Genomic DNA, 18303 nt, shown 5'->3' on the forward strand with positions numbered 1-18303 from the left:
ATTCGAGATGACATGATTTTGCTATCCACATTGATGAGGATTCCAAACTGAGCCCACTGCCCTCCCTCACACTACGTAGGCCTCCTGTGTCCCCACACTGGGAACCAGGGCACCAATTCCAGGCTCCTCCCTCCCTCCCCTATGTCCCCATCCTCACTCCCCTCCCCCTGTATCTAATCAGTGCCACTGCCTAAGTGTCTTCTCGCCAGCTGCCTTCCACCTTCCCCAGACCTACCTGGCCCTTCATGGGTCTACTTTCCACACCGGGATCACTGATGATCTTTCTCAAGTGCAATCTGACTGCACCAGCCCCCCAGGGCTCACCACCATCTCTCTCTAGTGCTGGCTTCATGTTTTAGTCACAGAAACCTTTTGTTCCAAGTGAAATCTTATTTAACAGATACCATGTGTAAAATAGAGGAAATGAGAAGTCTCTCTGTCTAAAGCCCAAAGGTCAGTGCCCTCCTAGAAGGAGTTCCAAGGGAGCCACAGGGACACCTCTGCTTTACAGTGTGTCAGAGTGGGGAAGAGGGGAGTGGGGGCTTCCATTCTTGCCCCTGAGTTACTAACAAAGGTTCAAAGCAAGGAGAGACACATGCTAGGCGACTACATTCTAAGGAAGGCCATAGACACCTAGGGCAGAGCTCAGCCCACATAGGCCCTGCTAGCTACCACCAGCAGCCACCGGCCACCCCTCTTCCCAATCTATGTAAGATGGGGCAAGGACAAGTCACAGGTGTGTACGCATGTTAACATTAACCCAAATGTACATTTAAATATGTACAGATCATCCTACATCAATTATACCTTACTAAAGCTGTTTTTTTTTTTTTTAAAAAAGGGCAGGAGGTGAGTTATCAGCATGAGGATGTTTACAGAGAAACACTTATTTTGTACACTGAAAAGCCAGTAAGGGCAGCTTCTCTAGGAGTGAGCAGTATCTGGCAGGATGGAGAGGTTGGTGGTACACCTGTGGAGCTGAAAATCATAGTGTTACTATCTCAGAGGAAGGAGAGGAGGGAGACATGAGGTAGTTACCCTGGATTCGGAAATACATAGGACCTCAGACCTGTGTCCCTGCCTTTTCGCACAGGCTGGCTAGAGCTTCTGAGTCAGCAAGGGTAGGAGGTCCACCTGGGCATCTTTCCCCACCATCATTCCCTTGTGGTCCCTTCAGTGATTCAGCTGAGGGAGTGCGGATATGGTCAGGAGTCATGGGCTAACAAAGTAAAATGAAGAATTGGCGGTGTTCCTGGCAGGAAGCCCCAGCTGGCTTTCTCTGAAAGATCCTTAGTAGCAGACAGGGCCCCTAAATCGGGCCACAAGAAAACCAGCAGCCAAGGCTACCAGCAATATACAGAACCAGGTGGGACCTGAGTGAGAAGGCATTGCCCCACCGCTGACAGATAGCAGTCCCACAAGACAGGCCCCACTCTGGACCCCTAGCACCCAAGTCACAGGCCCAGGAGCAGGGCAGAGAGGAGAAGTCCCTTCAGCTAACCCACACCTCTCACCCTTCCCACCCCCAGCAAGACTGCCCAGCTCTAGGGGATGGGAAGAAATGAGACTTGACTCAAATCTGAGATTGAAATGTTAAACTAGCCTCACTTATACTGGACTGATTGCTTTTCTTCCCTTTTAAGAGATTATTTCAAAATATGCAAGAGTGGAGAGAACAGTATAATAAACCCCTGGGTCGATCACCCATCATCAGCTAATGGCCTGCTTTGTTTTAGCTCTACCCTCACCCACTTCCCAACACCTGCCCGAAATCATTCTGAAGGAAATTAGAGACATCATGTTGTTTTAGCCCATAAATACTTTATTCTGGATCTCTGAAAGATCCAGTTAATTAATGCACATTCTCCCTATCATTTTAGGATTAGATTGAAAGTGACCAGAACTTCTGGAATCTGCCCAAGGTGCTGCTAAGGGCAAAGAGCAGAAGGTAATTCCTGGAAAGAATGAAGCCAGGTCTACCTCCCATTGCATCAGACTCTTCAATAAGCCCCACACACTGCACGATGCCCTCCAAGGACCAGCTCCTGCCCATCAGTCACGGCCACCCCACGCCCGCCTCAGCCGCCCTCCACGCCATTCTGATCAGCTCCAAGAGGTGCCTCCCCTCTGGGCTCCAGACACCTGGGGTGCCCCGGTCTCTCCTGCTAGCCAAGAACTCCTCATGGGCAGAGATGTTAGCAGATCTTTTTTGTTTCCTCTGGACCATCCAGGGCTTGTAGGTCCCAACAGCTGAGAACGGACAGGCAGCCTCAGATCATGGTACCCCTGCCTGTCTTTGGTGAGGGCCTGCCATCCAGAGCTCCCCCTGGGACCCTTGCTTTCTGAATGGGGACCACCTCTTCACCACCCCATGAACTCTGGCCTGAACCCAGCAATGAGAAATTCACCCTGATGGTCTAGATCTCCTGGCTGCCCCAGATCTACTTCCCAAGCACAGTCTCCTACATCTCTTCCATCATTCCCATGTCACAAGCCTCCTCTTTCTCCCACCCTGCTCCCTACCACTCAGTCCCCAGGGGAAGGCCATGCTTCCATCTGAGCCTTCCTGTGCTCAGTGCCCTACCTTACCTGTGGCATCCAGATGATCTTCTGTGTCCGAAAGAAGTGGTACATGGCCGAGAAGCACTCATAGCCTCCTTTTAGGATGCAGACAGGGTGGTGAGTGAGTTGGGCCAGGGCTCTGCCACATGCCACAGCAGCTCCAGGCACCAGTTCTAAGAGTGAAGACCAAAGAGTTGAGTGTGCCCTGGGCGCTCACCATTTGCCTAAAGCCCCAGTTGATGGCCACTTGATTTGGTAAGGCAACGGTCTAGAAGCCCAAAGCAAATCTAAATGGAGAGGAGTGTTAACGACTAAAATTTAAAAAGCCACTTGCTACCAAGTAAGTTGATCCTTCCTTTCTGTAAACTCTTCAATTCTATAGCTCTCCACATCACTGCAAGGAAAGACGATTTAACATAAGGAAAATCTCTCTCGTACATATACATCATATATCATATAACATACAATTCACCTAAAGTATGTAAAGTAATGGTTTTTAGTCTATTCACAGAGTTGTGCAATGGTTTCACTCTTTCTTTCCCTTCAAACAGCCAGCTTGAGGCAGACTAATTTCTCATTATGGATTTGCCTATTCTGGACATTTCGTACAGAGGGAATCCTACGGTATATGGTTTTGCATCTGGCTTCTTTCACCTAGCATAGAGTCTTCAAAGCTCATCCATGTCATAGTGTGTGTCTGTACTCCATTTCTTTTTAGGGCTGAATACTATTCCATTGTGTGGCTTTACCATCTTTGGTTTATCCGCTCATCTGTCAAGGCGCATTGGGCCATTTCCACTTCTTGGCTGCTGTGGATGGTGCCACTGTGAACACTTATGGACAGGTTCCTGTGTGCACAGGTCTTCATCTCTTTTGGGTAGGTACCTCAGAGCAGAACTGAATCATACAATAACTCTATGTATAACTTTTTGAAGGAAACACCAAACTGTTCCATAGCACCTGATGCATTTTACACTGTGACCAGCGGAGTGGGAGTGTTCCCATCTCTCCACATCCTCCTCGAGGCTTGCTAGTAGCCCTCTTTTTTATCATGGCATTCTAGTGGGTGTGGAGGGACAGCTCATTGTGGTTTTGCCATTGATTTAATCTTAAAAGCCTTCATTGCTCTGCAGAATCACTAGGAGGCTGACTGTATGCAAACTAGATATATAGGTCAGCAAGTCTGCATTATTAAGGCTAAACCAAGATATCCTGAGGCCAGGATCTGAACCCTGAAGACAAATATCAAATACCGTTCTGTCAGTGTTGGAGAGTCAGCTGAAAGGAGAAAGGGAAGGGTATGGACTGACTTCTCTTTCCAGGGAAAACCAATTCCAGCAGTAGCTGCTGAGGGCAGCAGGGGCCTGAGACCCATGTGGAGGACTGTATCTGGAAGAAGAACCTGGATCCAGTTTCAGGAAGACAATTAGAGATTCCAGGGGAAAGCCATGAGAACAGTCTGGCCCAGGCTACCCAGCCACAGGTATAATGGAGTCATTAACATTAAATTCACTTTTAATCCTATTAATCTTGAGTTTTCCAATGATGTGAGGCTTCGCAGAATTTGAACTGGGGTAACAACTCAGGCCAAGGGGCTCTCTACTCAGCAGCGAGCTTTAAGTTAAATTCCTTTTGGTCCTTACTTAGCCAGACAAGTGGCTTGAAAGTCAGGCTTTGTTCAGAAAGGAGGAAAACTAAAATGTCCACATTCCCAAAGCTTCCCCCCACAGCTGTGGTGAAAGCCCCAGCCCAGGGAACTCCACCCACATGTATCAAGATCCCAGTTTGGGGGGGGCGGGGGGAGGGCAGGGTCTATAGTTCATATGTTGCAAGGAAGGCAGGCTGATTTAACATAAGAAAAATTTCTCTCCTACAAGGAGGGGACTGCCCTGTGCCTGGTAAAAGGAGTTTTGGAGAAAGAACCACAGAGAACAAGACAAGGGAAGGTGCTCTCCAGGATCTTAGGAAGAAAACCAGATGAGAAGATAAAAAACTCCTGAAAACAAAACAAAACAAAACAAAACAAAAACTCCTGTCTGCAAGGGGGGGGGGGGAGGTGCTAAAAAACCACCTATGCCCTGTTTCCCACCAGGAATCCTGAGACACACCCCCAGCAGGGCCAGAGAGGGGTTAAGCTAATGCTGGAGAATAGAGAGGCAGCCGCAGCCCCAAGACTAGTAGCAGCCGTGGAAAGCCTGGTAAGGAGGGCACAGGGCTGTGAGGACCCTGGATGGGGACATTTCAGCCACGGACACAGCAAGGACAGAGGCCCACCACCCAAGGCCACACAGATGAGCTGCGACACACCAGGAGGCCAGCAGAAGAGGATTGCACAGAGCCAGATCCCTGCTTCTAGGATGTGATGGAAGCTCTCTGCCCACAACCAGATTTCCTTGCGGGCGGGCGGGTTGGGGGGGGGTGGGGGTGGCGGGGAGGTGGGTGCTTAACAGTAGGAAGGGAATGGGGAGAAAAACTTCAAAATGGCCTTTTACCCCAGAGACTCTGTGTATGCCTGAAAGCTGCCCTTTTAAAGGAGAAAAGTACCTTAAGTGGACAAGGTCTGTGTGTGTGCGCGCGCGCATGCAGTTTGGGTTTTGCTGTGTTGTTTTTTTTTTTTTTTTTTTTAAATATTTTCTTTTTTTTTTTAAATTTTTTATTTATTTATGATAGTCACACACAGAGAGAGAGAGAGGCAGAGACACAGGCAGAGGGAGAAGCAGGCTCCATGCACCGGGAGCCCGATGTGGGATTCGATCCCGGGTCTCCAGGATCGCGCCCTGGGCCAAAGGCAGGCGCTAAACCGCTGCGCCACCCAGGGATCCCTGCTGTGTTGTTTTGTGGTTGTGATTTCCTACTGAGTGAGAATGGGGGTTCCATGAGATCATTTATAGAACGTAGGCAGGATTATCTTTATTGGCCACCGTTTCCTGTGGTTTTAGGGTCCAGTGTACAATCCCAGGATTGCAGACTGGAACTCAATCCGGTAAATTTAGGGAAAGAGGGCACAATTTCACAGGACCTCCTGTGAAGACTGGTTTTATTAAAGGTGGAAGCCTAGCGCCACCCAGTGACCGCTGCTGTGAACACCCAGGCCCATGGAAACCACGCATATTCATGACTGAGCCCCCAGCAGCAGAGCCCCTATGACAAATGGCAAGGGGTTGTCAGTCCCAAACCAGGAGCTGGGTGGAGAAGGCAGGGGCACCCCAGAAAGCAGATAAGAAGATTAGAGCTGACCAAGTTTTAATGCTCGGGTTCAGGACTGGAGTGACTTTGCATTGCTCTCCAGCTCCACTATCCAGGCCTTGGGAGACCAGACACAGCCAACCTGCCCAGGGTTCAAATCCCAACCCCACTGCTTAGTAGGTGTGAGGGTTTCAAAAGCAGTCCACAAATTCTTTCAAATACAAGAAAGAATATTTAAAAGAATATAAAGGGAGGTTGAGTCTGACTCCCCACTCCTTGAGGGTAGTCTGCCCTCAGTGACTTCCTTCTAATGAATATAGCAGAAGTGACCAGAGGTCTCAGGACTTGGTTGCAAAAGGCATGTGGCTTTCCTTAGCTCTTTCTTTCTCTTGGATGGCTCGCTCTGGGGGAGACAAGCTGCCATGTCACAAGGCCACCCAAGCAGTTCTACAGAGAGGTCCAGGTGGTGGGGAATGGAAGCCATACTTGTATGAGTGATGCACCTTGGAGGCAGATCAGCCCAGCCCAGTCAGACCTTCAGATGACAGCGACCAAAGCCAGTATCCTGACTGCAATCTCAGGAGACACACCGTGTCTACCAGAACCTGGTACTGGTTAGTTGATTAAGGTTTGCTGTATCAAGCTACTGAGTTTGGAGGTAATTCACTACATGGCAATAAATAACTAATTCAACATGTGTGGGACCTTGAGTAAGTTACAGCATGCAACTTCGGGGCCTCAATTTCCCCATCTATAGAGATCATTCTCGAAGGCCTCTCAGGTTTCTATGTGTCCTGTGAGCAAAGGTACTGGCCTTTCAAGAATATCTGTATATCAAAGAGCCTTGGAAGATAGACTATTTCTCTCTCCAGAGCCAGGGGCAGGCATGTTTTCTTCCCATTATAAAAGATTCAGGCCGTGGGAGCACCCAGGTGGCTCAGTCTGTTAAGCAACTGACTTTGGCTTAGGTCATGATCTCAGGGTCTTGGGACTGAGCCCTGTATCAGGCTCCACATTCAACAGGGAGTCTGCTTCTCTCTCTCTCTCTCTCTCTCTCTGTCTCTCTCTCTCTCTGTCTCCTCCCCCTGCTCATTCTCTCTCTCTTTCAAATAAATAAAATCTTAAAAAAAAAAAAATTCCCTGAGCTCAGGGTTCTCCTGTCATACAACCCACTGTGTGGGTAGGTTTTACTTGGCCCTCTTCCTGTCACCCTGTGAGAATGGGGGCTTCGGCATCAGGGCAAGAAAATGAGGACATTCTGGCTACTTTCAGGGCTCTGAAGAATAAAGTCCATCGTTTCTGACTCAGGAGCTGCACGTCTTCTGCCAGCATCCATGAGACTGTGGCAAGCTCACTTGTCATCTTGTAAGGAAGAAAAAAAATCTCAGCCTTGCCCCAGTTCTTGACATTACTATTTCTCATGGGTGTGTTCTGAAAATTGCAGGAGCTGGCCCAGAGAGAGCCTTTGGTATGGTTCCCGGCATGCAGCAAAGTGTTTGATAACCACCAGCTGTGCTTCTGGCTGCAATCGTAAAAACCTACCTTGTCTGCTATCATCAGAGTTGTCATCCTCGTCCTGCTCTCTTAAGATTATCTCCAGGGTGCTGGTGTTATTATCATATACCACACAGTATTTCACACACTCCAGATCCACAGACTCCGGGATAAGATACTCATTTTCCTTCTAAAGAAACCACAAGAAAGGTTCTGTTGGCAGATGGGTTCCATTGGGCACATATTCCCTGCACGCCAGCTCTGTGTGGAGCTGGAGGGAGGACCGTGCCTGTTCCCCTGACCACACACTACAGGTACGAAAGTGCCAAGAAGGGACCTGAAAGTATACTGAATGCCGAGCACCCTCCACACCCGCATGCCCCGCTGTGAGGGAAGCTGACCACAGCTGACCAGACCAGAGATGGTGCCTGACTGAAAAAGAGCTGGTCTAGTAACTGGCCCGCAGCCCACTGGGTGGCCTGGCACACATGCTCTCAGAGCAACTGAAGCCAAACTGATGGCATCTCCTCTCTGGGTGAGGGTGGGGGCCAAGTCTGCATTAAAAGGGCACCAAGCAGGAGGCTTGTGGATATAATGTGGCAGACTTTATGCTCAGATGTATGCTCTGTGAGCGTGGGAACTTTTGTTCTTTTGTAGTCGCTGATGTACCCTGTGCTTCTGGAACAGTACCTGGCATGTGGCTATAAATACAGTCAGAGGAAGGAAAGCGCCAACAGGAACCAGGACATCGTGAGTAGTTGGGAGCAGCTAAGTTGCCAGAAAGGCAAACCACCAGAGCAAGGACAATGCCCAGGATCCCCAAGAGTGCCCCAGAGCTCGAGGGGGCCTGGCTGGGTGGCCCCCACTACTCTGTCCCTTGCATCCCAGTCTGGATGCCATAGATGGCCTGAAAGAACATTTGCAGGTGGGCCAGGGCAAGTGTTTATTGATTCTACAAGAATCGACAAGACAGTCAAGCAAGGCCTGTGGAGGGACAGACCAGAAAATTTTCTGAGGTTGAGAGAGGAGGAATCATATTTGCCTGGAGGAACTAGGAGAGAAATGGTACTCAGGACGAACAGGGTTTGCACAGATAATGAGGGAAGGGGGGTTTCTGAATGAGCATGGGGAAAGGGAGTAGAGACGTGGAGAGGTGGGAGAGGACAGATGTGGCTGGATGTTCACTTGTTAGCTCAATAATTAATGCTGAGGGTCCACTCTATGCTGACACCATGTGGGGTTTTGGAATATAGAGGTTTAGAATGGCACAGGGAAACACCCGAGTTGGCCTGGAGAACTCAGGAAGGCTGTGCAGGGTGGCAGGGTGAGGGTGAACTGCCAGATGGATAAGGGTGAGGAGAACATTCCAGGCAGAAGGAACAGCATCCAGCTGGTCATTTTAGTCAACCAACAGGTGCAGAGCACATCCCAGATGCCAGGGACCCGACCGAGCCTCCAGGACACAGTGATGAACAAGGCACACCCATTCTCATGTTCCCAGAGAAAGATCTGGAGGCCTGAGAGAGCAATGTGCTCATGGGGCCTGTGTACTGTATTTTCTAGATTAAGAGACCGTTAGTTGGAAGATGCACCACCAATTTTTTAAAGATTTTATTTGTTTATTTATTTGACAAAGAAAGAGCACAACCGGGGGGTGGGGTGGTAGAGGGAGAAGCAGGCTCCCTCCCCACTGAGCAGGGAGCCTGATGTAGCTACAGGCATCACCAACTTAAAAACCATTGCTGTCAGGAGTGAACATGAAAGGAGGGACTTGCTGGCATATAACAAAACTTCTTGGTCCCCAGGAAAACCTGAACCAGGGATCTAAAGCCCAGACCTCCCCCTCAGGTGCTCCTCTCTGCTCCCCCTGCACACTGACTTCACCTTCTCAGACTACTTGGTCCTGAGGCCTGTGGCACAGCCACAGTGACACACAGATGCCCACACCCTCCAAACTCCACTATGAGAAGGGGAAGAGCCACCCTCTCTAATTACAACTCTGCTTTGCTATTTCCATCCTCGGCCCATGGCCAATCACCAAGGCCAGAATCTGGGTACTATCTTAGGGATCACCATTAGACTCCCACGGTTTAAACAGGAAGAAGAAGAGTTCCCCTCAAAAAAGGGGGTTATTGCTACACAGAAAAGGAACAGACAGGGGGCCCCTGGGGGACTCGGTTGGTTAAGTGGCTGACTCTTGGTTTTGGCTCAGGTCATGACTTCAGGGTTGTGAGATCCAGCCCCGCATCAAGCTCCATGCTCAGCATGCAGTCTGCTTGTGGATTCTCTCCCTCCCTCTCCCTCTGCCTGTCCTCCTGCTCATGCTCTTTAAGATAAATAAATCTTTATTTAAAAAGAAAAGGAACGGATCTCTGCCACATCACTTTTGGGAGAAAAGATACACATTAAAGCGTTGATCAATTGTAGGATATATTTCAATTTCAGAAGTGTTAAAATATGGGGGAATATGTGCATCTTAGAACCAAGGAAATTTGAAGTAAGGCGATGATGTTGAGGTGCCAGGGGAGAGTAGAAGCAGGCATGTTATGTGGGGAAGCCAAAGAGGGAGGCCATGAGCTGAGTCCTGCAGGGGGACCGTGCTGGCAGGAAAGTTGGGGAGGGGAGCCAAGAGGTGTCAGCCTGGCTGAGGCCCTGGGAAGGTCTCTTCCAGAGCTGGGGGTGCTGCCAGAATCCAAAGAATATGCAGACCTGAGAGTGGAGCCAGAAACCGAAAGCCATATATGACAAAGAGGCTCTGAACCAGCTGTAGAAAGCAGAGAAATTTCTGAAATGGGGGTTATGGGCTAGAGGTTGAAGTCAAAGAGTTGAAAACCCCCAAGGAGAAAAAGTAGGTAATGATGGGTTTGGGGTGAGGAGAGTGTTAGGCAGTGAGCTTTTCCTGCAGTCAGATGCTCTACCCCTGAGCCAGACCCCAAGCAGCAAGCTTATCCTGGAAAAATGCCTGAGCCAGGGCCCAGGCTCCCTATCAAGTGCCCCGTGGCAAAGGGCCAGAGATGGAGTACATACCAGCACAGCAGCAGTGGGAAGGGGAGGGGTCAGCTTTGCCAGATATAACCTTAGAAGCAAAACTGACAGGACGGCTAATGGCAGTTGGATAGTTGAAACTGGAAGCCTGAGTGAAATCTCCCAGCAAGGGCACCTGGGTGGCTTAGTCAATTAACGGTCTGCCTTCAGCTCAAGTCATGATCTCAGTGTCCTGGGATCCAGTCCCACGTCAGGCTCCCTGTTCGACGGGGAGTCTGCTTCTCCCTCTCCCTCTGCTACTCCCCACTGCCCCCCACCCCCCGGACTTGTGTGCATGCTCACTCTCTCAAATAAATAATTTCTTTGAACGATGGAATGGGGAAGGGGTGGGGAAGTAGGGAAGGGAAGTGGTTTCCATCTTTGGATCATAATCTTTTTTTTTAAGTTTATTTATTCAAGTAATCTCTACAGCAGCGTGGGGCTCAAACCTGCAAACTCAAGATCAAGAGTCGCTTGCCCTTCAGTCTAAGCCAGCCAGGTGTCCCTGGATTATAGTAATCATTTTGATGGTTTATTATTATCTGCTTCCCTGAGTAGGACAGGAAACAATGAACCATGGGCATCTTGTATTCTGTTGCATCTCCAAGGTCTGGAACAGTGCCTAGCACAACAAGGAATTAAATCAACATTTGCTAGTGAAGCTGTTGGCCATCATAGCGGGTGGGGACACCTTAGGGAATATGTGAGAGATGTGGGAGACCCTCCTGGTGGATGCACAGGGGTGGTCCTGCCTCTGCTGTCCACAGTGTCCACCACTGTGCTGCCTCCTGGATCTAGGATAAAATCCCGCATTTTCCCCCACCCTCCTGTAAGATAACCAGCCTGCCCCACATTCTGACTCTGCCAGTATACCTTCTTCACTCGACGGGCTGTAATCACATGGCTTTCATCATACTCCTGTTTGGAACGCACATCTGAAAAGGAAAGGTATTTAATAATGGTGTTTGCAAAGGAGCATATGGCCAAACTCCTTAGAATACTTGCACCATCCTCAACATATTTTTTTTTTTTGGCAATTAGGTGACAGCAATTGTCAGTTTAAAACCTGAGGCAGGGATCCCTGGGTGGCGCAGCGGTTTGGCGCCTGCCTTTGGCCCAGGGCGCGATCCTGGAGACCCGGGATCGAATCCCACGTCGGGCTCCCGATGCATGGAGCCTGCATCTCCCTCTGCCTGTGTCTCTGCCTCTCTCTCTCTCTCTCTCTCTCTCTGTGACTATCATAAATAAATAAAAAAATTAAAAAATAAAAACCTGAGGCATTTGGGGGGCCTGGGTGGCTCAGTTGGTTAAGCATCTGACTCTTGGTTTTGGCTTAGTTTGTAACCTCAAGGTCATGAGATGGAGACTGTGTCAAGATCCACACTAAGTGGGGAGAGTCTGCTTAGGATTCTCTCTCCTTCTACCTCTGCCACCTCCACTAGCACACACTCTCTAAGTAAATCAAATCTTTTAAAAATAAAAGAAAAAGAAAAAATTGGAGGTATGTAGTTCCACTATTCTAGGCTGCCCCTATGACTCTCCCCATCATACTCACGCCCACATATCCCCTTAAGGGGTAGTGAGACTTTGTATCTTTGATTTAAGGGAAAATTTCTCAGAGGTCCAAAGAAGTGGGGAGGGGGAGAAATCAAAGCCGGAATGAGCTCATACTAATGCCCCATGGAATTTTAGACTGAAATTCACTCTAAAATCTAGGAACTGAGGTTCCAATACCTCTGCTAGGGCAGAAGGCATGATTGATGTCCTCAAAGTTGGGAGGAATGTGAAACAGGACCACATCCTTATACATAAGTCCTAAAAAGGGATGCTATCCAAAACATCATTTTTTAAAGACCTTTTAAGTAATTTCTACACCTAATGTGGGGCTTGAATTTCACAACCCTGAGATCAAGAGTTGCATACTCCACTGACTGAGCCAGCCAATTGCCCCCAAAACATCATTCTTAAATTCAACAAGAAAACAAACAACCTTTTGGAAATGGTTGGAAACAAACAGCTGTTTGGAAACGGGCAAAAGATATGAAGAGACACCAAAGAAGATATGCAAGTGGCAAATAAGCATAGGAAAAGATGTTCCACAACATGTCATCAAAGAAACGCAAATTGAAACAACAAATAAGATACCCTTACATACCTATTTGAATGTCAAAAATCCAAGACATGGTCAACACCAAATGCTGGTGAGGGTGGAGCAACAAGAATTCTCATTCATTGCTAGTGGGAATGCAGAATGGTAGTCACTTTGGAAGACAGGCAGTTTCTAACAAAACTATACATATTCTTATCAGCAATCATGCCCCTTGGCATTTACCCAAATTAGTTGAAAATTCCAGAGAATGGAATATCATTGAGTTCGTGCATGGACACACACACAGAGCTTTCAAGCCAGGATAAGACATGGAGAGTTTAATGCATGCATATGTAAGTGAAAGAAGCCAGTTTCAGGCTACATACTGTATGGTTCCCATTATAGGACACTCCTGAAAACACAAAACTATAGAGACAGTAAAAAAAAAAATCAGTGGTTGCCAGGGATTCGTGGGGAGGGAGGGATGAATACACAGAGCACTCAGGAGTTTTAGGGCAATGAAACTATTCTGTATGATACTATCATGATGGACACATGTCACTATAAATTTGTCAGAACCCAGAAAATGTACACTAGCCCTAATGTAAACTCTAGGCTTCAGATGATAATGAGGTATCAATGTAGGTTCATCATCTGTGAAAAATACACCACTCTGGTGGGGGCTGAGGATAATTGAAGAGGTGGTGCTTACGTGGGGGGACAGAGTACTTAGGAAATCTCTGTACTTTCTGCTCAGTTTTGCTATGAACCTAAAACTGGTCTAAAAAATAGTCTATTTCTTTTTTAAAAGGACATAAGGAAATGCTAACCAAAGATGAAAATATGGGTAAACCTAATTCTACTAGAATTAAGAAAGTCTACGTTTTCTCATCAAAATACAACATTAAGAAGGTGAAAGGGTAGAGGTGCCTAGGTGGCTCAGTGGGTTAAGCCTCTGACTTTAGCTCAGGTCATGATTTCACGGTCTGAAAGTGACCTAAGTGACAACATGTCAGAGGGCAGTAATGACTATGCTGAATGGAAACTGGCCGGTTAGAAACTAGTAGAAAAAGTGCAAAGATCTTGACAGTCAAAGTGGCCAAGGAAGATTTTGTTTGAATCTTGTGCACTCCTTCTTGTAGAAAAGAAAAAGGTTACAACAAAGGCCATTTGATTAATGGTGAAGATTACTTTAATCACTATTTGGTTAACAGAAAACTTCCTGGGGAGAACAGCTAATGGGCAGAAGTCATTAAATGTTTTTTCTACATGTAAGGTGGGGCTTGAACTCATGACCTGAGATTAAGAGTCAATTATTCCTCCTCTGACTAAGCCAGCCAGGTGCCCCCAAGAAGTCATCAAACTTTGGACAAGGCTAGAGTTCTTCATTTGGAAGATTGATTACATTTTATATTCATTCACAGTAATAGCGAATAATAAAAACATTTTAAAGATTGCTTTAGTTGGTGTCCAATGCTGATTTTTAAGTGGTACTCTTTTCCTTAAGACTGCATGTATGCCTACTGATTGTTGCAGGAATTTTAGCAATATAAGGGAGTTAGTATACTAAATCAGCAGACACCTGTTAATCTGTTCATGCATTTAATGAAATATCCTGTTCAGGCCAGGATAGTATTGTAGCATTTGTCCAGCTATGATTGGCCAGTTTTTTCCCCCATGTCTATCCTCCGGTTTCATTTCAGTATTTTTCTTATCCCTTGTTCAGATCTATAAAAATTGGCATATTTAAGAACAAATTACTTGAAGAATTTGCCTGCTTTATATGTTAGCACTTAATTTTTTTTAAGAGATGATAAGATACTTCAATCAAACAAAAATTCTCCTGACCATTGACTTGTGTTAATCTAGGTATTTACTTCCTGAGTTTTGATCAATGTTTATTTGTATATACTGTCATAAAAACAATGATTTTAAAATTTCTTTGAATTGGTGCTTTAGTGGCTGAAAACGTCACACGTGGTTATTCTAACCTATGCAGTTAAGTTTTTTCTAGAAATAACATTTATGTTGAACAGTAACTCTTTAGACTTCAGACGAAATCAAAAAGGCAGTTCTCTTTGCTACAATAGTTTTTTTTGGTTTTTGTTTTATTTATTTATTCAGGAGAGACACACAGAGAGAGGCAGAGGGAGAAACAGGTTCTCTGCAGGGAGCCCGATACAGGATTTGATCCTAGAACTCCAGGATCACACCCCAAGCCAAAGGCAGACATTCAACCACTGAACTACCCAGATATCCCAACTATAATAGTTTCTTTTGTAGACTATTAGTGTGTACAAGTTTGTGAGCAAATGAAGCATGCAGGTTAAATCCATTGATTTTGATTGTCCCATTTCTATCTGTGCCAAAATCTGTATTTCATAGGTTATTTATTTTAAATAGATATAGTAAATTCACAGCTCTCAGTTTTGATTTTGCAATAGATTAACAACCAGGCTCTATATTGAATGGATTTTTATCTCAAATGCCAACCATCAGTGTAGCACCTGAGATCTCATGACCTGAGCTAAAACAAGGTTGGATGCACGATCGATTGAGCCACCCAGGTGTCTCCCACTGACATAATTTTTAATAAGCACAAATATATAGCTTTAGTTTCAGAACTTAATATATGCCTGACAATCAAAGCCTTCTTTCTGGAAGAAAGGTCTTAAGCCCCACTCAATCTCAGTAAAATATTTTCACCAAGTACAGTACTTTATACTTTTCTTAAATATAAGGTGCCCTCATAGCAGCACCAGGATAGTTACAATTCATTTGAGTCCTCATTTGTAGAAAGAGGCTGTCATGGGATAGCCAGGACACCCACTAGTTTGTGGACATCTCTGAGAAAATGTGATTTTTTTTTTAAATAAGGAGTTTTAGTTACCTTTGTATTTTTTGTTGTTGTTGTTTTTTGGTCTTAAAAACTAGAAATTAGTTGGCCTATTTTAGTACATCTACTTCTTAAATGATAGTATTAAGTCATATATTTGATAAAACCCTTTCTTCATAGGTGTTGCTGTCCATAGAGCTACTCAGCTGAATAAAATACTCTAAGTGATATTTGGAAACTGTAAAGCGAGAGTGAGGAGACAGGATGATTCCTTCAAATGATAAAGAAGATCACTTGTGAGATTCTAAAGCCATAAATAGCTTCAGAACCAAACTCAGGATAACAGGGGTGGTAGGATTGCTGATCGACCAGCAGCAACTTCCTATGAATACAATGAAAAAGGCTGGTGAAACTCAAGTATAACCCAGATTAAAAATTCATACTTGGTGGGGGATCCCTGGGTGGCTCAGGGGTTTAGTGCCTGCCTTCAGCTCAGGATGTGATCCTGGAGTCCCGGGATCAAGTCCCATATCTGGCTCCCTGCACGGAGCCTGCTTCTCCCTCTGCCTGTGTCTCTGCCTCTCTCTGTGTGTCTCTCATGAATAAATAAAATCTTTAAAAAAAAATTCACACTTGGGGTACTTGGCTGGCTCAGGTGATGGCTCAGCTGATCTCAGGGTTGTGGGTTCAAGTCCCACATTGAGTGTGGCAAGGACTTAAAAAAAATAAAATCTTTACAAGTCACTCTTTCTCAGGGACATTCACAAACTAGTGAGTATCTTGGCTTTCCCAGGACAGCCTCTTTCTACAGGCGAGGCCTCAAATAAATGGTATTTCTCTTACAATTCACTCTATGAGGGCACTTGCATGAAAAAGGGTATGTACTCCCAAACTTTCTTGGAGCTTCTCTGGCCAGTCACTGGAGATTACAAAAGCACCCAACATAGGATTTTTGGCAATTCTTGCTGATAATCATTACACATTGCAGTAAAATATAAAGTATGGTCCCAATAGGGAATCTTGAACAACTCTGACCTCCCAGGATCTATTCCAAAATAATCATTTTTATATTTTGTTTCTTTTATCAGATGATCTCTTTGAGGCAGGTTTCAGATTTTCTTTTTTTTTTTTTTAAGATTTTATTTATTTATTCATGAGAGACAGAGAGAGAGAGAGGAGAGAGAGAGATAGGCAGAGGGAGAAGTAGGCTCCATGCAGGGAGCCTGATGTGGGACTCGATCCTGGGACTCCAGGATCACGCCCTGAGTTGAAGGCAGACACTTACCTGCTGAGCCACCCAGGTGTCCCAGGTTTCAGATTTTAACAGTACAATGATATGAAAAATCAGGAAAAGCATTGATGGGGCAGCCACGGTGGCCCAGCAGTTTAGTACTGCCTTCAGCCCAGGGTGTGATCCTGGAGACCCCGGATCAAGTCTCACGTCAGGCTCCCTGCATGGAGCCTACTTCTCCCTCTGCCTGTGTCTCTGCCTTGCTCTCTCTCTGTCATGAATAAATAAATAAAATCTTAAAAAAAAAAAAAAAAAGAAAGAAAAGCATTGATGAAGTGTAAAAAATCTGAGAGTAGAGTTTGTCAAGAGGTAAGAAGAGTTAAAATGTTAATCTAAGGGGTGCCTGGGTGGCTCTGTCCATTGTTAAGTGTCTGCCTTTGGCTCAGGTAAGGATCCTGGGGTCCTGGGATCAAACCCCGGGTCTGACTCCCTACTCAGCAGGGGAGTCTGCTTCTCCTCCCTTGGTCTCTGCTCCTTGCTCATGTTCTCTCTCTTACTCTCAAATAAATAAATCTTTTTTTAAAAATGTTAGTCTGAAAGTTAAATTTCCATCAAAAGATACAAAACCTGGAATTGCTTAGGAGCCAAAGATTTAAAGAAGCAGAAGATTCTCTCAAGATGCAAGAGGTAAGTTATGTAATGATGATATGTGTTTTAGGGCCATGAATGGGAATCAGTGAATGATGTTGAATTCCAGGCTCTGACAATCATTGTCAACAAGATCAAACTATAAATATTTACATGTTAAAACTTAAATTATGGAGCGCCTAGCCAGTTCAGTTGGTAGAACATGTGACTCTTGATCTCAGGGTTATGAGTTTGAGCCTCATGTTGGGTGTGGAGATCACTTAAAAAAATAGATCATAAAAAAATAAATAAATCTTAAATTATAAGGCTACTTTAATCTAACAACTAGTTTTAATGTTCATGGATACATGTTATGAAAGTTACCTCTTTTTTATTTTAAAGATTTTACTTATTTATTCATGAGAGACACACACACACAGAGGCAGAAACATAGGCAGAGGGAAAAGCAGGCTCCAGGCAGGGAGCCTGATGTGGGACTCGATCCCAGACTCCAGGACTCCAGGACCAAAAGTTACCTTTTATAAAAAGATTCATCTTAACCCCAGATGGGAGTTTGGGAAATTAGCTAGAAGAAGAGGTTTTGATGGATTCTTTCACACTGCCAAAAAAAAGAAGAGATGGTTTTATGGGCAATTTGACTAATTTCTAGTTTTTAAGGCCAAAAAAAAAAAAAAAACCAAAAAACCCAAAAAAAAAAAAAAAAAAAAAAACAGAGGTAACTAACACAAACTAGTGGGTGTCCTGGCTATCCCATGACAGCCTCTTTCTACAAATGAGGACTCAAATGAATTGTAACTATCCTGGTGCTGCTATGAGGGCACCTTATATTTAAGAAAAGTGTAAAATACTGCACTCGGTGAAAATATTTTACTGAGATTGAGTGGGGCTTAAGACCTTTCTTCCAGAAAGAAGGCTTTGATTGTCAGGCATATATTAAGTTCTGAAACTAAAGCTATATATTTGTGCTTATTAAAAATTATGTCAGTGGGAGGCACCTGGGTGGCTCAATCGATTGTGCATCCAACCTTGTTTTAGCTCAGGTCATGAGATCTTAGGTCATGATATCAAGCCCTACACTGGGCTCCATGCTGGGCATAGAGCCTGCTTGAGATTCTCTCCCTCCCCCTCTGCCCCTTGCCCCCACCCCCTCTATGCCCCTCACTCATTCTCCCACATGTGTGCATTCGTTCTTGCTCTTTTTCTTGAAAAAAAAAATTATCAATGAAAAGTATC

The 18303-nt window shown here is 45.6% G+C and overlaps 1 protein-coding gene across 9 annotated transcripts in view; it reads right to left on the reverse strand.

Annotated features, from left to right (window-relative positions):
• STYXL1 (serine/threonine/tyrosine interacting like 1) overlaps positions 1-18303 on the reverse strand; it is a 64884-nt gene that overhangs the window by 29566 nt on the left and 17015 nt on the right. For 3 of the 9 annotated variants that reach the window (XM_035718297.2, XM_035718296.2, XM_049111070.1), the window contains exons 3-5: positions 11140-11201; positions 7291-7432; positions 2590-2735 (exon numbers count right to left, since the gene is read on the reverse strand). In XM_035718297.2, the coding sequence (XP_035574190.1) occupies positions 2590-2735; positions 7291-7432; positions 11140-11201 (350 nt within the window). Of the gene's footprint in view, positions 1-2589; positions 2736-7290; positions 7433-11139; positions 11208-12421; positions 12502-18303 lie in introns of those variants that run through there. The other 6 variants (XM_035718299.1, XM_049111071.1, XM_035718301.2 and 3 more) reach the window with 4 other exon arrangements.

The sequence above is a fragment of the Canis lupus genome, chromosome 6, assembly GCF_003254725.2.
Source record: "Canis lupus dingo isolate Sandy chromosome 6, ASM325472v2, whole genome shotgun sequence".
Taxonomy (NCBI): Eukaryota; Metazoa; Chordata; class Mammalia; order Carnivora; family Canidae; genus Canis; species Canis lupus.